Source organism: Arctopsyche grandis, chromosome 12 (assembly GCF_051622035.1).
Source record: "Arctopsyche grandis isolate Sample6627 chromosome 12, ASM5162203v2, whole genome shotgun sequence".
NCBI lineage: Eukaryota > Metazoa > Arthropoda > Insecta > Trichoptera > Hydropsychidae > Arctopsyche > Arctopsyche grandis.
The window spans coordinates 3,331,817-3,356,778 of record NC_135366.1 but is presented as its reverse complement, the minus strand read 5'-3'; the positions used below and the strand labels follow the sequence as shown (position 1 = coordinate 3,356,778).

Here is a 24,962-nt window from a genome sequence, read left to right as displayed (position 1 = left end):
ACTGAGGCTAAGTTTTGCTTTAATTGATTTTAAACAAATATCACATTTGAACGATTTTACTCAAGAGTGGCGTCTCATATGTGTCATAAGGTGATCTTTCCTACCAAATGATAATAAACAAATATCACATTTGAATGGTTTTTCTCCAGAGTGGACTTTCATATGATTCATAAGGTGATCTTTCCTACCAAATAGTTTTAAACAAATGTCACACTTGTATGGCTTCACACCAGTATGCATATTCATGTGTACACTGAGGCTACATTTTGCTTTAAATGACTTAAAACAAATATTACATTTGTGCGGTTTTACTCCAGAGTGGCATCTCATATGATTCATAAGGTGATCTTTCCTACCAAATAGTTTTAAACAAATGTCACACTTGTATGGCTTCACACCAGTATGCATATTCTTGTGTACGCCGAGGTGATATTTTGAAATGAATGATTTTAAACAAATGTCACACTTGTATTGTCTCACACCAGTATGCGTATTCATGTGTAAACTGAGGGTACGTTTTGCATTAAATGATTTTAAACAAATATTACATTTGTGCGGTTTTAGCCCCCCACTATGAATACTCATGTGTCTATAAATAACAGATTTTGAAGTGAATGATTTTAAACAAATGTCACACTTGTATTGTCTCACACCAGTATGCGTATTCATGTGTAAACTGAGGGTACGTTTTGCATTAAATGATTTTAAACAAATATTACATTTGTGCGGTTTTAGCCCCCCACTATGAATACTCATGTGTCTATAAATAACAGATTTTGAAGTGAATGATTTTAAACAAATGTCACACTTGTATTGTCTCACACCAGTATGCGTATTCATGTGTAAACTGAGGGTACGTTTTGCATTAAATGATTTTAAACAAATATTACATTTGTGCGGTTTTACTCCAGAGTGGCATCTCATATGATTCATAAGGTAATCTTTCCTACCAAATAGTTTTAAACAAATGTCACACTTGTATTGTCTCACACCAGTATGCGTATTCATGTGTAAACTGAGGGTACGTTTTGCATTAAATGATTTTAAACAAATATTACATTTGTGCGGTTTTACTCCAGAGTGGCATCTCATATGATTCATAAGGTAATCTTTCCTACCAAATAGTTTTAAACAAATGTCACACTTGTATTGTCTCACACCAGTATGCGTATTCATGTGTAAACTGAGGCTACGTTTTGCATTAAATGATTTTAAACAAATATTACATTTGTGCGGTTTTAGCCCCCCACTATGAATACTCATGTGTCTATAAATAACAGATTTTGAAGTGAATGATTTTAAACAAATGTCACACTTGTATGGCTTCACACCAGTATGCATATTCATGTGTAAACTGAGGCTACATTTTGCTTTAAATGATTTTAAACAAATATTACATTTGTGCGGTTTTAGCCCCCCACTATGAATACTCATGTGTCTATAGATAAAAGATTTTGAAGTGGATGATTTTAAACAAATGTCACACTTGTATGGCTTCACACCAGTATGCATATTCATGTGTAAACTGAGGCTACATTTTGCTTTAAATGATTTTAAACAAATATTACATTTGTGCGGTTTTACTCCAGAGTGGCATCTCATATGATTCATAAGGTGATCTTTCCTACCAAATAGTTTTAAACAAATGTCACACTTGAATGGCTTCACACCAGTATGGATATTCATGTGTAGACTGAGGCTACTTTTTCCAATAAATGATTTTAAACAAATATTACATTTGTGTGATTTATGCCCACTATGAATACTCATGTGTTCACGGAGTGCAGATTTTGTTGTGAATGATTTTAAACAAACGGTTTCACATTTGAACGGTTTTGAATGCTTTAATCCAGAATATGTAGGGCACGTCGTATCTAAAGCTTTGCGAAAGTCTTGCGCTGGAATTTCAATGGTATTTATTCCATCTTCCATGTGATCCGTTGTAGTAATTTTTCCTCCACGTGTCTAAAAAATAAACCAAACGTTATACAATTGAATATGCTCAACACTTTTATAGTGGGACAAATTGTCATTTTACATGTGAATTTAGTTATCTTCAATTGAATGTTATCCTTGAGATCGTTCTAAGGCACAAGAATCGTATTTACATACCTCGCCATTGTGTGATGAACTGGAAATGTCGGGTAGCAAATCAGCATCCAGTTCATTTTCCCATATTAAATCTGACAGCAAAACTTCCTCCGGCTTCACTTTCAAATACTTGTCTAATTCCACCCTCGACGTTGCGTCACTCCGATAACAAGCTTTTCGAAAGCTATTAAGCAATTCCAGATTGTTGACACATGATAGGCATATCATATCTGGCAGATGATCACCTTTCCTAACCTGCACGCGTGAAAGGTATTAACGACTACGAGGACTAGAGAATTAACAATAGCAATGGTTCATGTGTAACGTGACTGACCCGTAGCTGACAGCAGGTCCAAATGCGTTGCACCAAACGCAGTGGATGAGGGTCGTCATAGATGGAGACGAAGGACCCTGCTGGATCAGAGCAGAGGCAAAGTCTGCACTCCATCGCTTCTCGGGAGGGAGAAGCACAAACTCCTGGAGAGTGGATAGTAGACAATGGATGCCTAGATGTAGTATTTTAAGACGTTTGGAGTTGAGGGTCTTCTCAGGCTCACAAGCAAGTGGCGCTGGCGACAGACTCGCCACTTAGAGTGGGGTATGAGCACTAGCGGATCCAGGAAATGGTGGAGTTGGGGGCTATTTTGGAATATTTAAGGTTTGGAATATTAAGGAATCTTTGATATGCAAGGAAGAAGAACAGTCGAGAAAAACCAAAAGATTATGGCTACATGCTATTTCAATGTCACGATATGAAGAAGGAGAATAATTGTCCCAAGGCAACCCCCACTCGACGACACTTACGTCACGTTGCGAACGACACCTTACGTCAAAGTAGGTCGGAAAGTCAAGTTTTTCGCACGGTGTCGTTCTACGTCATGAGGCTGTCGCGTAGTGCGTTGTGTCTCATACAATTTCATACAAACAATATTTGGTCGCGTACCGTTGTGAAGTGTCGTAGCGGTCGATTGAAGCATAGTGCGGTCAGACCTTTAGGGATTCCAACCCGAAAAACCGGCTTTTTGACCATTTTTCAAAAAACCGAAAACCTTTTTGCTTTGGCATTTAGCTCAATCTCGATCACGGAGTCACTAAAATCTCGATCACGGAACATCTGACACCCGAAAATTCCATCCATTAAGAGCTACACACGCGAACTATCATACTAAAGGTCTGTTCATACTTAACAGCACTGCACGACTCCGTTTCAAATATGTCATTTTATTACATTTCTATTCATATCTACCTACACGTCGCGGTCCCATCACGTTACGTTTACAGCAATTTGGCCGGGTGCAAGGCAAAATCGGCTTACTTATACATTAGAGGCCATGACGATACGGCGCAATATTGCTTACGTCGTATTGTCGAGTACTTGCAATATGAATGCATACACGTGCATTCGTAGCTACGCGTCAGAATACAAGTCAGCAAAAATGTTTCGACGTTTATCGAACGAAAAATTATGTATAATCGCGCTGTTGTTGAAAGAAGAAGCTCGAGAAGGCAATAAAAAAGCACAGAGGCGTTTTGATGTGCATCCCATGTTAAAAAATAGAAAAACCGAAGGAGAGTTTTGGACACTGTATAAGGAGCTTGTGGATGATGGACAACATTTTTTTAAATATTTCCAATTTTTTAAATAAACCATGTCGAAAGATTGAACAGCTGTCAACTGTCACTATCGATAATTGGTCCAAAACAGCAAAGCGGCAGACTCATGGCACGTAATTCGCGTGTATATTTCCACGATGGCCAAAAAAATGGATACGATACGTTGACGGATGTTGCTGTAAGGTATGAACAGGAAATGTCGGGTACTGCTGTAAGCCTGCCGTGGCGTAAACGTGACGGTTGGTATGAATATACCCATAAAAAATGTACCAAAGAATACTTTTCGTACGGCCGGATACCTCCTGAAGTCGGTACGTGCTGACTAGGTATGAACAGACCTTAAAGAGAGCTCGAGTGCCAGATATTTCATATTCACGATTTTCGTGGCAATGATTGTTGTGTGCGCGATCACAATGTGCGAAATAATCCATTTACCGTTTTCTAGTATACTACACGAGGCCAATTATTCAGACATCCACTTAGCCAAGCCAATATTGGTCTAGTATATTGTCTCGGAACGCCTATTTGTAAATGCAGCATAAAGTATATAAAACTTATACTTTTCTCCAAACTCAAAAAACTATTGCATATTAACTCTTAAATAAGATAGTTGTAATACGTAAAAATAATATTTGAGGTTTTTAGTTACTTAATATTGCATAAACTCTACTTTGAATATTTTATAAAACGATATTGGTCATGGATGACAAAGTGAGTTTTAAGTTCACAACGCACGTGTGTTAGTAGTTTAGTAGCGAGGAAGTTCCTGTCAAACGGCGCTATGGACGCTTATGACATTTTCAAAAAACTCACGAAAGGTCTTTCTTTCAAGACTAAAACACTCGGGAAAAATGCAAACGTCTTGGTATATTGAATTTTTATTAATTTCATTATCCATACTTAAATAAAATCATCTGAACGCCTCTAAATTAATTTCCCAACTAACCTAACCTCACATCGCAACTGTCAAAACTTACTTTTATTTTGTGTCACATTATGATAATGTAGAAATCTACATTATCATTCATATTTTAGTACTGTTTTATTACGTCAAATTTTGATAATGAATACTAAACCAAATAACAAATAATTTTAAAATCAAATCTTTATATTTTTAACTTTCAGAATAACAATAACATCGATAAATCAAATCAAATCAGAAAAGATTTAGCAATACCTGATAATGACGTCAGTCTCGATGAAGAATTCAAAGATGAAGAGGTCGCAGAAGCAACCGAACATTCCGAAGATGAAATGAATCTAATGAACGGCATGGTGATGACCGAATCTGGCATAAAAAAAATCAAAAAGAAAAGGAAGACTAAAAAAATGACAGAAAAAAAAGAAAACGCTATCAAAAACGACAAGGTATTATATATTTAATTCTTTTCTAAATCTGTATGTATATATAATATGATCAAATATAAATATTATTCTCATCGGGCAGGCACGTCGTTTACGCAGCGAATACGGAATACGTGTAAACGACCAGAATGTAGTCGAACCCATACAAAACTTCCAATCCCTCGTGGAAGAATATAACGTATCCCAAGCATTAGTCGACAATCTCATCCAATGTGGCTATACAGAACCAACTCCAGTTCAGAGGCAAGCGATGCCGGCAATGTTAAAGGTTTTACTGAAATTCTAATATTTTCACATAATATAAAATGTAATGCTTGATAATATAAGTTTTATGTATGCTGTAGAGGCGTCAAATGATTGCTTGCGCTCCAACCGGCTCTGGAAAGACCGCTGCTTTTCTCATACCACTTTTACACGAACTCAAATCCCCACAAAGAGGCCCCAGAGCACTTATACTATGTCCGACTAGAGAATTGGCTAAACAGACGTATCGAGAAGCTTTGCGTCTAAGCAACGGAACAAATCTAATTGTAAATTTTGTTCCAAAAATAACTCAAGATAAAATAGAAAGTAAAAAGGCATTGTTTAGAAAAACTGGTACATTTTTTTTTCTTTACTTCATACATTTTAATTTGTAGTACAAATTTTGTCTTAATCAATATTTAATATTTTAATTGCAGACCTACTTATCAGTACTCCAAATAGATTATGTTTCTTATTAGATCACGATTTAAAGCCAATCAACTTGGAAAGGTATTTCAGCTTTAAAATAAATATTTTCATGTATTAACATTCAGCATACATTCATTCTCATACATATTTCAGTGTGAAATGGCTAGTTATAGACGAAGCTGACAAACTGTTCGAAGGGTCTGAAACAAGCGATTCCGACTTCAGACCGCAATTAGAGAAAGTCTTGAGAGAGTGTTGGGCTGAAGCTTCCCTATCACTCTTCAGCGCGACCCAAACTCCGATATTGTTAGATTGGTGCCGGAGAAACATGGATCAATTGCTTTGCATCACTGTCGGCCAACGGTAAACATTGTGATACAAGTTCTAACATTAATATATTAAAAGCTATTCATAGTTGATTAAGTTTGTTTTTGTTTTTAGCAATGCAGCCACCAGTTTAGTTAGCCAAGAGCTCTCATACGTCGGTAGTGAATATGGAAAATTGGTAGCATTCAGACAACTAGTGCAACAGGGCCTTAAACCTCCCGTTTTAGGTATATTAGAATATCAATTATACCAGATAAAAACACCGTCAACTCCTCTTTAAGCAAATCTTTGCGGCGTTTGGCAGTTTTGTAATTGATATTTGACAATTAGTTCTATTGAGCTGATGAATAATATCGCTAGTGGTGCTTTAGCGAATCTGTCTCTCACTCCTTGTGAATGTGAGGATAAGTAAACCGCATTGGCGTATCAAATAGCAGTGCTTGTCGGTGACAATATACATACATATCTATGCAATACAGTTCATACTAACTTGTCACTAATACACTAACTTAAAACTAGAAATACACACTTTTAGTCCACCACAGTGTGATTCTACTTATATAATTTGCTTAGTATCAAACACAATAAATATTATATACGTTATTTAATGACGAAATGATCTCGATTTGTGAAACTCAAAATCTTAAAAAAATACAGAAATTTTCTGTATTGTATTAATTCATAGTATTGTTGCGTAGGGGTGGGTTGAGGTTCCAAATGAAAGGCCAAAGTCGCTTCACAGCATTTATTGAATGATTCAGGAGGTCCGCGTGCAGCCAACGCTCATTCCAGAATAATCACTGTACCAAGTGTACCTCCTTTTAAAGGGCAAGTTGCCCACCACAGCTTCCCCGATCCATTGTCTAGGCACGTACAGTCTCACGCTTTCGTCCGGATTCTGAGAACTCTAACGGGAACTGACTGAGCGCGATCGGCCTAATCCAAGGGTCTCCGTTGTCCACCCTCAAATGCACTCAGCTGGCGGATCCTATTCTCCCATTTTCTCACGTTAGAGTATTTTTCTAAGCATTCAGACAAAAGATACATGTATAGAAAACGCTGTCTTAAATGCATCTTCCTCTTTCACGGTTAGGTTCAAATCTGGCGCCCCATATTATGGCTTTCAATACAAAGCCTAGAAAGACTGTATGTTCGACAGACGGATTACGAAGAACAATCGTGTTTTTGGAGAATTTTTGTACTTAAAAATTAATTTTAGAATTAAAAAGTCCCTACAAAATATGACAAAACAATATCAATAAGTAAAATATATTTGGGCGCGATTTAACTGTTCATTGAGAAAAATTCTTTGTATCTTAAAAAAAATGTTTGTGCATTAAAAATTTGCATTATTTTCGGTGCATTAAACAATCTCATTTAGAAATGCACACAAATGTTTTGCAATGTACAGAAAATTTTTTAAATTACTTTTTTAAATGTACATTTATTCTATAAAATGGATGTTTAAATTATTTCCAATATATTTTGCCTTCACGACGCCCCCAAAATCTGGTGCCCGTCATAAATAAATTTATTAGTAGACTGCGGATAGAGAGCGTGCTTTTTCCAGTAATCGGGGCGGTTTGGCTCTATTTACAAAGCTAGAGTGCAAAAAAAAAAGGTTCGGCAAAGCATTTACAACAATTAAACTATGAACGGCGCGCTTTGGGTCCGCACTCTACTTATTAGACTATTCTTGCTTTTTGCCAACCTCTTCATATATGTATGTTTGTATGTACAGCCTTTTACAATCTTTTTTTTTATATTTCAGTTTTTGTCCAAAGTAAAGATAGAGCTAAACAGTTATTCAAAGAACTTCTTTATGACGGTATAAACGTTGATGTGATTCACGCAGACAGAACTCAATTACAAGTATTTTGATTTTCGTATATTTCATATTATATTTTTACTGTAGGTGTTTATAAAAATTATTCACATTTCAGCGTGACAATGTAGTGCGAAGTTTCCGCATTGGTAAAATATGGGTGTTGATTTGTACTGAACTAATGGGACGTGGTATTGACTTTCGAGGAGTGAGCCTAGTCATCAATTATGACTTTCCTCCGAGCGGAATCTCATATGTGCATCGGTAGTATTATAAATAGTGAAATATTGTTCAAGTTGGTTCGGTGATATTGATTTGATTTGTTTTTAATTAACAGTATCGGTAGAGCCGGTCGAGCTGGACAGAAAGGAAGAGCCGTTACGTTCTTTACACAAGACGATATACCCAATTTGAAAAGGTTAGGTTTTTTTTTACTTTATTGAGAATATGTAGTAAGTTTAAAAAACGTATTTTTTGATGATTTTTCAATAGTATTGTCACAGTTATGAAACAATCTGGCTGTAAAGTGCCAGAATATATGTTGACGTTGAAGCAAACGAGAAAGGATAGGAAACAATTGAAGAAGACAGCGCCGAAAAGAGAACAAATTTCAACTGAACTCCCAGAAACTGGTGCTAAGTGAGTGTTCTTGTGACTTTTATTATGTTGCATGATGTTTTTATATTGATAATAATAAAATGACTCTTCAAAAAATAGGAGGAAAATGGACGATAACGCACCAACATTTCGTCCACAAACAAAAAAGGCTAAAATTGATAAAAGCAAGAAGGATTCAAAAAAGTCTAAAGCTGTAAAATAATATAATTGAACTTTCTAACATTTATTTGTATTGTAAATATAATTCAAAATGTTTTAAAAATTGTGTTTTTATTTATTTCCCAGTTCCAATTAAACCTGAGACTTTTTGAAAAAAAAAATTATCACCAGTAAATATTTTAATTACTAATATTATGTACACATATTCTTTTATAATATTTACATCTTAAAATACGAATTTTAATTATGAAAAAGACCACAACAGTAATTAATTCTATCTACATACAGTACATATGAACGTACATAGCTGGCCACATGGATTTTAAAAAATGGGAGCCTTGTGTGCCCACGATTATGCTCTCGGTCGCTATTGATCGGTCGCAGCACAACTTTAATTATAGATTAAAATCCGCGTGGTGTAGACTCCAGTTACTATGATACGACAAATATTAAGATTATATAAATACAATGCGAGTTTACAATTACATACGATTTCTCACAAATGTCAGTTCATATAATATTTATTTATATGTAATAAATTCAGTCAAAACTTTACAATTATAATGTAGATCCACCACCAACGCAAATACACAACTATTCCAAGTCGTAATTGCTGTTTAACCCTTTGCCCGCGGCAATAAATATAGCGAACAAGCCCTGTACGCGGCGGCACCTTTTTCGCCAATTTGGCAATCGAGTTTTCGACCTTAAATACAGATTTTAATATTTACTCAAGTAACCAGATATGTTAATTAACACATAAAGTATTATTTTAAACAATAAAATACATCATATATCTCGTAGTTTTGGCTTAATTGTCAAATAGTCATTCTTCATACAATTTAGACGTATCATCGTCATTGTTCAACAGACGTGACGTCACATAAATGAGGTTTCAGTATGGTTCCACAAAAAACTAATTTTGACTGGTATATATTCATTTTAAGCAAATCGAATATATGGCATTCAACTCTCAGTAATATATTCAACCAATTTTGAACCTTAAAACAGTTGAAATAGACGCATTTAAGACTCAAAATCCTGTGCAAAGTTCAGAAATTCTATGGAAGACAGCCGCGCTACAGACTTGTCGCCCAAAGCTTCCATAGAAGACGGCCGCGGACAAACGGTTAATCAATGTTAAAGATCGACTTCTAAATAGAGCCAAGTTCTTTATACAATAATATTACAGTTGTTGCCATTAGCGGTGGATTCACATAATTAGGTTAGGTTAGAATCACATTGTCTAGTGTTGAAACTAGATTTTAGTAGTTCTGAGACTCAATCCTTTGGGTCTTTGATTATATCTAGTTTAACATTATCACAATACAGTTCACTCGCACAGCCAATCACAAGGCAATTTTGGCATTTCGCTTGCAGGCCACGGAAGATATCCTGCCGTCTTGTACACCCAATAATCGTACATGACTTTTGTTATCAGCCCAAAAAGTAGTAGAAGCTCAGTAGCGATGACGTAATAAATATAGTCAGTCCAATCCTTCTTTTGCAGACAAACTTTACTCTCGGCCAGTTCAACTAGTTGCCCCGGTACATTTTCACACAACACTTGATCGTAATCTGGTATGTTGTTGGTTTTGCTTAGTAACCATAGCTAAAATCGGCATTTAAATGATAAATAATTGTTTTATAATGATATTTTAATGTTGTGCTTACACTTACTTTAACTTGTCGTGTCGTAGTACAATCACAGTTCAGATAATTGTTTGCTAAGTATACGTGTCGTGGACTCCAATTCCTATCTAAAGAGTCTGAAAGAATGTATGTAGGGATCTGCAACAAATACAAATATTTAAGAAAAGTGCTATTTACACTACATTATTTAGTGTATTTTCAAATTAATACATATATTATATAATACTTACAGTTTTCAATTTGTTAGATCTCAATGAGAGTACTTGGAAGTTTTCAATGAACTTGGTTCCTTCCAGGTCTAAAATCGATTTAATGTTATTGTTATCTGCAAACAATCTTCGGATGTTTTCATACGATGGATGCTCCGATAGCGGTTTTAAAGAAGTTATCTATTAAAAGTATTTATACAGATTCAACGGTGTTTTTAATAACCACAGAGTATTCTAATAATTATAAAATAATATTAAAATCCATGTGTATTCAAATCAACATTTTTATAATACAATACGAACATTATTATTTGAAACGTCAAGCTCGATAGTGTTGGGAGGCAATGTTTCAGGAAGTTCTTTCAAATTACGATTAGAACAATTAACTCCAACCGAAAAAGACGGAGGTTTACCAGCAACGAGTTCTAATCGCACCGGAATACAAGAACAGTTCACCAAATTCATGCCAACTTCGATGCAACGATCCGATAGCTGTAACAATAAAATATAACATTACCTCTAAAATCATCACAAGAAAGCCTTTTCTGTTTTTCTTTAGGGCGAAAACACACCGAGTGGGACGTGGTACGTGCTTTTTTTAGATACTTTCAAACATGCGATAAAGAGGCAGTACCCCCTAGCCCATATTCATGGTACACAGTCCCAAAAATCACCCCCTGGAGAGTTTTCGGTGATATTTTATACTTGTATTTATCCTTGCTTCACAGTGATCGATAACGGGGAATCCCATATTTGAAGAAATGTAGGAGAAACTTGCATATGGGTACACTTGCGACCTCCCAAACATATTCATTTTGCACGTGCACAGCGGGAAGCCAAGAACATATGACGTCCCATACCATTCAGTGGGTTTTCGCCCTTATTCTGCACTACACTCATTTACATATCTAACTTACATAGCAAACGATCGACAAGCGCCAGACAGACTAAACCACAGATTAACTGGATGGCTACTTTATTCTCGAGTTCACGAATGATAGATTGCACATCAGATGACGAGTAACCTTTCGATGTGCACAGATGCAATTATTAAAATGGTAATTATTAAAATTGAGTTGGATCTTTCTGGCGAGTTTTATAAGGCAAAATTCGGAACTAAAGTATCAGAAGCACAGAACGTATACAGGGTAGGTATGTCGGGACTTCGGGCAGATTTCGCTTAGTGTAAGTGCGAGCAGTGCGCACGCATAAGGTACACGTATCGTTAATCTGTGGTTCAGTCTGTCTGGCGCATGTCGATCGTTTGCACCGCATCGAAAATTATCACTAGTATTACATTCTTATGGTGTAATTTTATTAAATAAATTATGCTCGGCAACAATAAAGTATCACTTTCAAATACCAAGATTCTCATAATAAAATATATTTATATAATTTATTAAGCATACCTCATGTATCAATTCCACTTGTATAATTGAAACCAACTCGGTTGTGTTAAACCAATGAAATGTGTTTGAAGACGAGCAGAAGGTACTGTTGGTGTTCATAAACTTCAAATGTTCACCGTGTTTCTTCAAAGCATCCAAAACGCTTTGGCACAATATTTCATTATTATCTGAAATCAATTAAATACCATTTGAGGTTAATAATATTAATTCTATAAATAATAAGGGTGGTATTTTTTCACCAATGGCTTTACCTTTGAAATTCAAATAAAAATCCCTTTCCCTGACGCTGAAGTGTGGCATATCAGACAATTTATTTTGTGATATATCCAGCGTCGTTAAGTTAAACAAATAGATAAGTGCACGTGAGGCTATTTCGTCTACTCCGTTGTTTGATAAATTCAAGCACACAGCTGGAGACAGCATCTTAAATTCTCCTGAAACAATATGAAAAATTAGTGGAATTCCAAAATCTCTTAACATTGATTGGATAAAATTACTAATTCTAACCTGTGACTTGCTTGATGTTGCCGTCTGTGAAAGATATTGACCTAAGTCTTCTCCAATTCAGTTCAGATAAGTTCAATACGTCTAGAGTGGCGTTCAAAACATGAAGGACTTGTATTTCTTGATTTCCCGAACTCACTACAATTTATATTTATATTTATTTTTTACATACAGTAGCGGGCGATGAAAGGTGTCCACCCATAGAAAAGGGACAAAAGCTTGTGTACATTTTTTTTGCGTGTCAGATGTTCAGGTAAAAGACCTTTTTTTGTTGAAAAGGATCCTTATCTTTAGGTATTCAAACAGTTGACCACTGTTTTTCGAAGGATTAGCACGTTTTGAAGTGATTTTGTGTACGATATGTCGGGTGTAAAACAATTAACCGAAGCGAATAAAGCGATAATTCTAACTCTGGCTGAAGAAAAATTTAGTTCTCGCTACATCGCTCAGAAAGTAGGATGCAGTAAGACCTCTGTGCTTAATTGCATAAGAAAATATAAAAATTCAGCATCCCTAGAGAGGAAAAAAGGATCGGGAAAGCCCAGAAAGACCAACTCCGCCGAAGATAGACTCTTAAAAAGAATGTGTCTACAAAAACCGGTTCAAAAGTGCTGTGAAAATTAGATCGGAGTTTATAGCAGCTGGGGGAAAAGAAATCAGCGTCGAAGTTGTACGTCGTCGCCTTAAAGAATACAGTTTAGTTGCCAGGATACCGGCGAAAAAATCATTTTTGACCAAGAAAATGAGAATGCAACGACTGAATTGGGCCAAAAAATTTATTAATTGGACGGAAATGGACTGGAGGCGTGTTATCTTCTCGGAAGAAAGCAAAATTAATTTGTTTGGGTCCGATGGCATCCACTACATTCGACGAAGATCGGGCGAACGTTTGAGTGACGAATGTATTCAGCCTACGGTCAAACACCGTGCGGGCCAGATGGTCTGGGGATGTTTTTTTTTCCATGGGGTGGGTCCATTGGCCATAATTGATGGGACAGTTAACGCCGAAACATATAAAAAATTTTTAAAAGAACATTTGATACCAGCAATAGAAATGCACTATGCGTGGGAATCTGAATGCATTTTTCAAGACGATTCTGCACCATGTCATCTTGCTAAAACTGTAAATAATCTTTTTTTTTATTGCTATGTATCCTAATCAACAAATAAAAATAAAAATATATCATTAAGTTATTATCTAAAATTTTAGGTCAAGAACTTCATTGCGGAAAGTGGCATTTCGCCCTTGGAACGGCCGGGTAACAGTCCGGATTTGAACCCAATAGAGAACCTGTGGGCTATAATGGGTTCTAAAATTAATAATAAGAAACCTTCCTCTAAATTAGAATTAATTGTATGGAGGATGAATGGATGAGACGACTGGCATGTTAATGCACGTGTTTATTATATGACAGCTGAAGACAGAGTGAGTAGTAGCTCTCCGAACCCAGCCGAGTTGGTTCCCACTCGCAGGAAGGCAACCAAACTCGACCATGTCGTATAAGCGAGCCGCCACATCACTCCCCCCCCCAGCATCAGCGATACCAAAATTACAAAGAAACAAATTTTACAAAAGAAAAAAATTATTGTTACACAAAGAGAAAAAATTATTACGTGGGGAGAAAAAAAATTGTTGACGTGGGTCATCCGCTGTGTACATAGGTGTACCGCCCTGAATGGTCGGTAGATTCGAGGGCGGTGACGTCGCGAGCAGGACGGTGGGTGGTCCGATGGTCGCGCCGATGCGATGCGATGCTGCGGCGGCGCCGCTCTTCCGAGGCTGATGTCGGTTGGTGGGGCGGCGGGGGCGGCAGGGGCATCGATGTGGTTGGTGATACTCCGAGCTGGACTGTGAGTCGTTGTGGCTCGTGGAGGTGTTGTAGCGCTACCGCCCGTCTCGGCGTGACGACGCTCGTGGGGACGGACGGGGCCTTGATGATGATGATGATGATGATGGTGCTGAGGTGGTGTATGTCTTGTGGTGCTGGATGACCGTTCTATGTGTAGTGGATCGCGCATGACTCCACATCCAGCTGTCAAGATCGTCGTCTCATTCGCTCCCCCATTTTTTTAAAGCACCTTTCGTCGACGTTGTGGCTGGACTCCAGTCGATAGGTAGATAGGTAGGTAGCCGTGTCTGCTCGTTTATTGTCACCCGCGGGCCGCGACGCGTGTTGATGGCGATGGGGGCGCGGCGGGTAGCTTCTCCCGCCTGGCTCGGCGAGGCAGGGATGAGCGGCATGTTGATATTGATCGAGGCTGCGTGGCTCGATGTCGGGGGTCACCAGTATGGAGGATGAATGGATGAGACGACTGGCATGTTAATGCACGTGTTTATTATATGACAGCTGAAGACAGAGTGAGTAGTAGCTCTCCGAACCCAGCCGAGTTGGTTCCCACTCGCAGGAAGGCAACCAAACTCGACCATGTCGTATAAGCGAGCCGCCACAATTGAAAAAATAAAATATATATGGGATAACGATATCACAGATGAATATATTCAAAATTTAATTAAATCAATGCCTCGAAGAGTTGAGGCTAATATAAAAAATAAGGGGGGGCCAATCAAATATTGAAACAAATTTTATATATAAGTATTATTATAATAAATGAAATGTGATTTTTAGATTTTTTATTAATACATTAGTTTTATGAAAAAAAAATTTTTTAATTACACTACTAAATCTTTCCATACATCACCGACTCCTAGTAATTTGAATAACATTGTAGTTTCGTTTTAATTTCTTCGCATTACTACTTGAATTTCTTTCAAACTTCATAAATGCAATTTAAATAAACAAAAAAAATAAATACAATCGTTTATAAGTCCGAAAAACAAGAAAATATGAGTTTTTTCGAGGTGGACACCTTTCATCGCCCGTTACTGTATATACCAGGAAGGCCTTACAGGTAAACTCCAATGCGCCTTCCTGGCCAATTACAAATTACAAATTACAATTACAATGCAGCATTTTTTTATATAAGTCACTGAATTACGAGACACTGAAAAACTTGCAAATCAATGAGACATCTATCAATTTGTACTCAAATTTATTTATTGCACATTAATTAATTACAAATTATAGGTGAAATATTGTATGGGAAGGATTTTAGTCAATTTTTTCCGGGAACCGTTTCAACAATGAAATCAGAGAAAATTGGCAAACTCTGATAGGAAACGATCAACTTGAAGTCACAAATCCAGGTCTAACCAACAGCATACTCTGAAAAATTCATAGGCCCGGCCCTGGGATCGAACCCGGCGCCTCTCGACGCTAAGCAGAAGCTTAACGACCGAGCTATGCTGCTGGCTATTTAGAAAACAAAACTTATTACAATCAAACGCTACAATTATTGGCCACTTGGATTTTAAAATTATAAAATAAGAAACCTGTGACATTACAAAAATGCTTTTCTACACTTGATGGCGCTCCTGTCTTAAGAAAAGATAGAAATATAATATTGCTGTGAAAGTAGTCAATATTTATAGCGTTTCCCCTATTTGACCACTTTAAATTTGATTTTAAAGCTACAATCACATACTGCTATCGATTAATAGTGGATCATTGCATTATCGTAGGTGTATAAAATGATTTTAAGTTCAACATCCAAATGACCAACTATAAACCAATCAATTGTTGTTTATTTATTTATTTATTTATTTATATAGCAAACTGCTAATGCATATAATACAAAATACCCATATATACTAACTTGAAAAAACTGCATGCCATATATAATATTCCATTTGTTACAGACATTACTAACAAACTAACCGGTAGATTCTATGACAGAATCACTAATAACCATACTAACACACTTGTGAAGAGTCTCGGTGATTACAACTAAATGTCTATACCCTTCAGGTATAACACACAGATTACCTAAACACAATCTGCTTTAGGTCATCAACTTTAGAGAGTCTTTAATTAATATTATGTATTAGATGTATTATGAGCATTTATAAGAATTGTAAATAGGTTTTTGTGCTCTTTTTCCTATTATGCTGTACATACATTATTAACATTAGAATAATATAATACTATGATTACTAACCAAATTAAATTAAATTGTAAAATAGAAAATGATCAGTAGATCAGTATCTATTAAAATAGATATAAGATGTATTGTGAACATAATTTCGTAATAATAAAAAGCATTTAAAAATCAAAAAAATATAACACAAAATAACAACTAAAATTATAAATCATCTCCCACAAAGGTATCCATTAACATCCTTCAAGAAAGCATCAATGTGGTGTAAAAAGTGCGTTTTTAAATGAAAATTAAATAAACATACACTCAGGTGATAGTGCTTCCTTGACACTAGCAGCATCCACGTCACAGCAGAGCATGGCATGAGGCAACAGACGACGGCAATGCTGGTCAACTGGACAGAATTTGCGACTAGCATGGAAGCATCCAGATGGAGAGAGGAGAGCCGCAGACTCCTCTGCAGACAGATACTTCCTGGTGGTCGCCGGAGCCTCCTCCTTATGCATCAGCTCTTCAGCAATGCGAGACTCCACTCCGAGTACCGCTGCCACCAGTAACACACCCAAGATCAACATGGCTGAAATAAATACAAATTTACTTCATATAAATCACCACTAGAGGCGCTACCACCGGTGCAGATATGCACATACATATGGATACTGTTAACAATTACGGAACATTTTTGTTTCCTCGTCTCCAATCGATCACAAACGGGCGTGTCTCTATCGAATTGATTGTATCTAGTTCATTGTAGACATTGGAAACAGCACAGCAGACGATTAAGTACGTAAACAAGGGAAATAATTGCAGGGGCGTGCGTTGTTTGAGGCAAACAATACGCTAGAAATAGAACGTACTTAAGAGGGCTGGACACCAGCGCCTTGTCCATACAAACGTATTACACTTCTCCCTTCCTCAATTATGGCACTAGAGAAATATTTTTTTAATATGCTATGGATATCCACCATTGGCATGCATCTGTGCTTTCATTTTTTTGATTAGTTATTTTTTAGCCGCCAAACATCTATAAAATCGCCTCTTTTTTACACCCACGAAAAGAGTCCAGCGTGCTTATTTAACGGTCGATTTAAAAAATAATACGCGCACAGGTGCAAAGAAAATATCTTTCTCATACCGATGATGAAATTTTTTAAAAAATTGGTCCAGTTTCGGAGGAGAAAATTGGAGAATACGAAACCTTGATTTTGTCGATTTAAAATATGTATTATATGGTCGAAGCGCAACTGTCGCATTCACTCAATATATACATTGAGTGAATGCGACAGGAACGGCAACAAAATTAAGGTTTCGGGTGTACAGCCCTCTTAAGTGTAAGTACGCTGCTTTTTTTACATAATAATGCCATGTTTTCACGGTTTGGTGATTATTGGTCACAAAGCGCTCACCCAAAAGTCACTAAAATCTCTATAACGGATCATTTGGCAGCCGAAAAGTCCATCATATTAACGAGAACTTGAGTGCCAAATATTCCGTATTCGCGATTTGCATGGCAAAAATTGTCTTTTGGGCGATCGCAATATGACTAATAATCCAATTACCGTTTTCACAGACAGATATTATATTTAGCACTCTACACAAACAATCAAACTCATCAAAGTGATAAATACTGTCGTCATTTAAACGAATCTAAAGCCCCACTGGCATTTCAAATAACATTCCTTGTCAAAAGACTTATGCCGCTCATAAAATATCAAATTGATATCCACCAAATGCCTCAAGATGATGATACATATGTAGGGTTTCTGAAAACCCGACGGATCCGGGTTCAAAATCAAAATCTTAAAATTTTATTTTGTTTCATTATACAATTCTGGAAAAATATTATAGAAGGTGATAAAAAACATATAATAAACAAATACAAACATAATAGTATACTAATCTCAATATATTAGTATATGTATACTCAATTAATTTTTATTTATTTTACATATATGCAGACATATTTCATTTCATAATTTACCTTTAAATGACTGATGATGGTTCGTGTGTTGAAATTAGTAGCGAAAGGTGTAGGTTTAAAAGGTAAAATAACTAGCATATTATAATATTCAAAATAGGTTGTTCGAGTCAAAATATTTTTCAATAACTAAATATGTATGTATGCATTTTATGTAAAGTAACGTGAAATATCGACAGTAAAACAGAATGAAATATTGTATGTTAAAAAAATTAATAACATATTTCAATCAGGCTATTTGTTTACTGAAGTTAAAATTAATTAACAAATAAATACAGGTCAATATTAATATTCTTAAAACAATTATATCTCAGCAGAGGTATACCAATATTATCGGCACATTTAGCAAATACTATCATTATTATTATAGAATATTGTAGTTTTCCTAAAAATATAAAGAAAACTATACTTACATATATATTCGGTCAAGAATTAAACTGATTTTTTTATGAGAATTACAAGAAATAATTCAAATATAGTACTAACCGTTGACGAAATCAGGTATGATGATGATGATGATGATGTTAAAACGATGTTTACACTCTGAAGTCTTACAGTGGTCTAAGGCAAAATTATAAAAATATGTACACTGTATATGGGTGAAATTCTAAATTTAACCAAATTTCAGCACGCCGTATCGTTTTCGGTATTTATTTTTAGTATTTGCAAAATCCGTTTCATGTTCAGTTTTCTCAGAACTCACAAGTCGTAAAATCAAATTCTCGAACAAATAGGGTCTTATATATAATTTTGTACACGCATCTAATATATAATTTCGAAAGAGACTTTGTATGTAAGTATCTTTGGTTGGAAACATCGTAAACAAAACAAAGTTTTTATAACGACAATTCAATTAGTTAAACATTATATTTTTTCGATTCATATAAATTTAATAAAAAAACAAATACATATTACTATTAGATTCGCCATGTTTAAGCTGTTTATATTACAAATACTGAGCAAAGCCGTATAACTCCTAGTAATCTCTAAATATCACATACATATTTGGATATTATCAATGTATCGAATGAAAATCATTTTGAATTTTTACGTTAATACTCGAAATTTTAAATACCTGGATCCGGGTTTTAAGTCATTACCCGGCCGGGTCGAGTCGAGTCCAGAAACCCTAGTGCGCACGTAATATTAATCGTTATAAAAAGTGCGCGCATTAGACGCTCACCGATCCAACCCGTTGGAAATGATGAATGAATGTGTGTGTTTATGTTACCCGACGCTCGGCCTGACGTCACATTACGCTCCACTCCCCCCCCCCCCACCACTTCCCCACTACCACGCTTTGCCGCGTCTCTTCGACCACTTGACTCTGATTGGCTGTATGTCCACGGTTTGGCACATACCAACATACATACCCACACACATCGGGTCCGATTTTATATATACATATGTAATATTAATCATACTTAAATAGGGCAATTGGACTATTCCTCACGTTGCGGTGGTCACAAAGACAATTTTTGCCATGAAAATCGTGAATACACAATATTTGGCACTCAAGTTCTCGTTAGTATGATGGACTTTTCGGCTGCTAGATGTTCCGTTATAGAGATTTTAGTGACTTTGTGACCAGTAATCACCGAACCCTCAAATAGTGGTGACATTGTAGGTCGGATGGTTTTTAGCCAATTTAATCAGAAAAATTGGTAAACTCTGATAGGAGACGATCAACCTGGAGTCACAAATATCCAAGTCTGACCAGCAGCATTACAGATATATTCAAAATAAATTCTTTTCAATCGAGATTAACTCACGGAATCAAACCCGGCGCCTCTCGGTGCTAGGCAAAAGCCCAACCACCAAGTCATGCTGCTGGCTAATTACATATAATAAACTGTTTCAATTTTAACATTTTTTTAATTAAATAATATATGTATGTAATAAAAATACCATGTAAAAAAAAGTTTTTTAAAAACAAACCTCTTTTTTAGTTTTGTATATAATATTAAGACATATAAACTATTATTTTGAATAAAAATACCAATAATTTTATTTTACCACCGCCATCTATGTATAAAACTAAACGATGCGGTGCAAACGATCGAAAAGCGCCAGACAGACTGAACCACAGATTAACGACACGCGTACCTTATGCGTGGGCACTGCTCGCACTTACACTAAGCGAAATCTACCCGAAGTCCCGACATACCTACCCTGTATACGTTCTGTGCTTCTCATACTTTAGTTCCGAATTATGCCTTACTAAACTCGCCAGAAAGATCCAACTCAATTTTAATAATTACCATTTTAATAATTGCATCTGTGCACATCGAAAGGTTAATCGTCATCTGATGTGCAATTTTTCATTCGTGAAGTCGAGAATTGCGCTTAAAGCAGCCATCCAGTTAATCTGTGCTTCAATCTGTCTGGCGCTTTTCGATCGTTTGCACCAAACCCAAAACTAAAGACTACATAGACGTCACCCAGATTTAAAATTTGCAAACTTGAAACGCGTCTTAAACGATATTTTATCTCTATCGTAATGGCGGAAGATCCATTTACTTATATTGATGACCAAAATGAGCAATATGGCATAGTATGAAAACGATCGGATAAGAGGCAAATTTTTTCCTGAATTGTAGTCGTAACTGGAACGTAAAGGAGGTTTGTAAAAAAATGGCATTAATTATTTGTAAGGGAGGGGGGGGGGGGGAGAGAGGACTCCCAAAATCAAATTACGCCTAAGGTAATCGAGTTGATATATCAACTGTAAATTGTATTAAAATACTAATAAGAAACTACATATGTATATGTATGTATATGAGATACATAGAGAGACACAACTACACAGAGAAAGAACAATAATAAAAAAACAATGATAATTGAGCAGAAACCAACTATATCTAGAGTAAACAAGGTTTTCTTGTGCCAAATTTAAACGTTCGCATTTTGCACGTTTATGTTTTGGACTAGAAATAGAACAAAACTTTAAATAAACATTCCGGTAGGATCCAGCGCTGTTTAAATCCGTTCAATGTTCCCAAGCAATGAAAGAGGACAAGTGTCAGAGGCGAAGGTCTCGCAAATTAGTTTAAGTCGACGATAACTGCATTGCTTTAAAAGGAACAAGTGATTCGCCCCGTTTAATCCCACTTGTTCAATTTGATTGAATGAAGACTCGAGACACTAGCGCAATATACATAACAGGCCACATTCTAGAAATAAATAAAAAAAATGGCATTTTAGACCGAAACCCTAAACCCAAAGAGTCGATCTGGCGGTTCTAGATTGTGGCCTGTTAAATTAATTGTAATTCTGAAGCCAAAATAGTGCATAATGACAAGTAAGTTATTTACATATGTTACGTTTTATCTTATCAGTTCCAAATATATATACATATAAACATATTTGTGGTGTGTGGAGTAGGAGTGGGAACGCGCACCACAGTTTGTAAACATTGTTCAACGCAAATGATCCATAAAACACTGATAAGAGATGGTGCATGTTGTGAAATACTCATGTGGGACTGGTCTGTTTAGAGGGCTGTACACCCGAAACCTTAATTTTGTTGCCGTTCCTTTCTTCGATATATATACATATATATTGAGTGATTGCGACAGTTTCGCTTCGACCAGATAATACGTATTTTAAATCGACAAAATCGAGGTTTCGTATTCTCCTATTTTCTCCTCCGAAACTGGACCAATTTTTAAAAAAATTTCATCATCGGTATGAGAAAGATATTTTCTGTGCAACTATGCGCGTATTTTTTTTTAAATCGACCGTTAAATAAGCACGCTGGACTCTTTTCGTGGGTGTAAAAAAGAGGCGATTTTATAGATGTTTGGCGGCTCCTAGCTCCTATAAAAAATAACTAATCAAAAAAATAAAACGATAGATGCATCCCAATGGTGGATATCCATAGCATATTAAAAAATAATTATTCTTTTTAATTTACATTAATGACATCTCAAAAATAATCAAGTATTCAGACTATCTTTTATTCGCCGATGACCTTAAGATTTTTATGACAGTTAAGTCTCATAGTGACGCAGCCCTTCTCCAATTGGACTTAGATGCGCTGTCAAGTTGGTCTGTCGATAATAAATTATTTTTTAGCATTCAAAAATGCTGTGTTCTCAATGTGGCAAGATCTTCAAATCGCTTGATTTATCCATATCGCCTAAGTGGTGTTGAATTAAAGTTTGTGGATGAATATTGTGATTTGGGGGTCTTGTTCTCGAATAATTTTCAATTTAAACGACACATAGACAATATTTGTTTGCGAGCCACAAAAATGCTGGGATTCTTACTAAGAGTTAGCAAACCTTTCCAGAGTACGTTGGTGCTTAAAATTCTTTATGAATCTTTAGTACGTAGTATTCTAGAATTTTCTTCTATTATATGGAATCCTACCCATATAACTCATTCATTGAAGATTGAGAGAATCCAAAAACGGTTTCTCAGATATCTTTATTTGAAACAGTATGGTTATTATCCTTGGCTATATCCTAGTGCATTCCTATTAGGGGCGTTAGGTTTCAACTCATTGGAGTCTCGTCGGAATATGTTACTGGGAAGGCACTTTTTTAAGCTGTTGAATGGGATAATTCACAATCCTCAGGTTCTAAATGAATTTAGGTTTAATGCACCTAGCAAATTCAGGGACTTGAGATATCGTGATTTGTTTGTTCCTCCTGTGGCTCGCACAAATATGTTGACAACGGCTCCTATATCTAGGGCTATATATCTGCTCAACCGGATTTCTGGTGAAATTGACCTCTTCAATATAAAATATACTAATCTGGTTGAGTGGTTGTTGAGGAATGCCAGTGGTTGATTTTGCCTATTATAAATATGAATGATTGTTATTACTTTATCTATGTTTTTTTTTATGATTTTATGATTTTAATGATGTTGTGTCAATATTGTTATTTTTATAAGTTATTATTACTGTTATGATGTTATTATTACTGAATGACCGGCCACAGTGACGCGTTGGAGATCTCTGTAATGTCACTTTGGCTAATATGTTAAATAAATAAATAAATAAATAAATAAATCTAGTGCCATAATTGAGGAAGGGAGAAGTGTAATACGTTTGTATGGACAAAGCGCTGGTGTCCAGCCCTCTTAAATGACAAAATATTATAATTTGGAAGTGGTTTCAGAAACATTTAATATATTTCCTTATTGCCTCATAACTATCCGATATCAATCTTCCCTAGAGACATTTATATCGGTCGTGGTTTTTCTGTTACGGTTCAATAAAACTTGTAATAAATATGTATTTTTCGAGAGAAATCTTCATTGTCAAACGTATAGTAGTATAAATACATATGTATGTATGTAGATATTGTGTATGTACATACATATACATATAGTAGTTGCTAACTAGTGTATATGTAGTTATTGACCTCTCGATCAAAAACAATAAATAAACGCCAGTTGATGATAAAATAATATATGTAGTGCAATAATTTAATAATGAAAAGGAGCATCATTATCGGCAACGTTCTCAACGTTAATATTACTCCATTTTTATTTTTATTTTATAATCAAAATGAAAAATAGCTGCATTTACATAGACCAAACAATGTAACCCATTTATTTGATCGATTAAAATTAATTTATTACTGAAATAAACGATGCAAATTCTACGTTACTATGTGAATTGGATTATCGCCTTTTACTGTTATCGATATTTTCAAGCAGTTTTACATTTGCAAGACATTTATTACAAGATTTAGTAAAATAAATACGATATTTACCGTTTTTGCGTCGAGAGTTTGCAAATGAATCTTAGCTAATAAATATTATATTTATGAATTTGGATTAAATTGGATATTAAAACATTAAATAATATATTTCAAGGTTTTCGCCTCAACTGTAAAAACGAAATTTAAATTCAAACTCACAAACACTCGGAGTTTTGCCAATATCTAAATGTTCAACATATCAAGGTCGAATTTTAAACGCTATTACGATATACAACGCGAATATAAAATACGGAAATCCCTCTTCCTTATATTTACTAGTCGAAGTACATACTAGCTAATGCATACCGGACCGGATATTAAATAGATCGATCGTCACATTCGACCAAATGTGCAATGCGTTCAAAAATAACAAACACAAACCTTGTTGTGAAAGTGCAATTAGGCAAATTACACTATTGAGATAGATGGCGATCATTAAAATTACAAGTTATACATGCTTACCTGTGAATTATATATATATAAATATAGAAGCGATCACGAAGAAGTGCCGAAGTAGACGCAATTAATGCGATGCATGAGTGTTTTGTTTATGTCTCGTTTCATTGGAAGCGGATAAGCGCGTTGACAGCACTTTTCCGCTAGAACTTTGCCTCTATCGCCTACGATTTTGTTTTGCATCGGCGAAATCGCGAAATGGCGGTCGTTCGTGCATTTCAAATGGGCGCCAAAATGGCCGACGACAAGCGTGCCAATCGTTAGAATGATTTTTCGGCAAATTCGCGTCGAAAATGGTGTTTGAAATGATGCCGGGGTCGATCGACTCTCCCCCGCCACTGATTCGTATCAACTAAATATAAACTTGCC

The 24,962-nt window shown here is 35.8% G+C and overlaps 3 protein-coding genes across 4 annotated transcripts; 1 reads left to right on the top strand and 2 right to left on the bottom strand.

Moving 5' to 3' along the window:
• Positions 1–3,771, bottom strand: LOC143919957 (uncharacterized). Its single transcript, XM_077442580.1, has 3 exons — positions 2,426–3,771; positions 2,113–2,346; positions 1–1,965 (listed from the first exon to the last, which is right to left on the bottom strand). The coding sequence occupies exons 1-3, from the start codon at positions 2,537–2,539 to the stop codon at positions 61–63; spliced, it is 2,253 nt and encodes a 750-aa protein (XP_077298706.1). The 5' UTR covers positions 2,540–3,771; the 3' UTR covers positions 1–60.
• Positions 2,923–8,984, top strand: ais (DExD-box helicase 52). The gene is made up of 13 exons (XM_077442581.1): positions 2,923–2,985; positions 4,151–4,570; positions 4,831–5,073; positions 5,153–5,338; positions 5,415–5,667; positions 5,751–5,823; positions 5,896–6,105; positions 6,184–6,296; positions 7,841–7,941; positions 8,013–8,158; positions 8,232–8,312; positions 8,387–8,533; positions 8,612–8,984. The coding sequence occupies exons 2-13, from the start codon at positions 4,487–4,489 to the stop codon at positions 8,712–8,714; spliced, it is 1,740 nt and encodes a 579-aa protein (XP_077298707.1). The 5' UTR covers positions 2,923–2,985; positions 4,151–4,486; the 3' UTR covers positions 8,715–8,984.
• hfw (leucine-rich repeat domain-containing protein hfw) lies at positions 8,701–24,962 on the bottom strand. 2 transcript variants are annotated; one of them, XM_077442583.1, is made up of 10 exons: positions 24,600–24,943; positions 17,093–17,282; positions 16,747–17,019; positions 12,450–12,584; positions 12,194–12,376; positions 11,943–12,109; positions 10,837–11,025; positions 10,555–10,713; positions 10,352–10,462; positions 8,701–10,283 (listed from the first exon to the last, which is right to left on the bottom strand). In XM_077442583.1, the coding sequence occupies exons 3-10, from the start codon at positions 17,015–17,017 to the stop codon at positions 10,005–10,007; spliced, it is 1,494 nt and encodes a 497-aa protein (XP_077298709.1). In that variant the 5' UTR covers positions 17,018–17,019; positions 17,093–17,282; positions 24,600–24,943; the 3' UTR covers positions 8,701–10,004. The 2 variants fall into 2 exon arrangements, with proteins under 2 accessions (XP_077298709.1, XP_077298708.1); XM_077442582.1 differs by lacking the exon at positions 17,093–17,282 and having other exon boundaries at positions 24,600–24,962.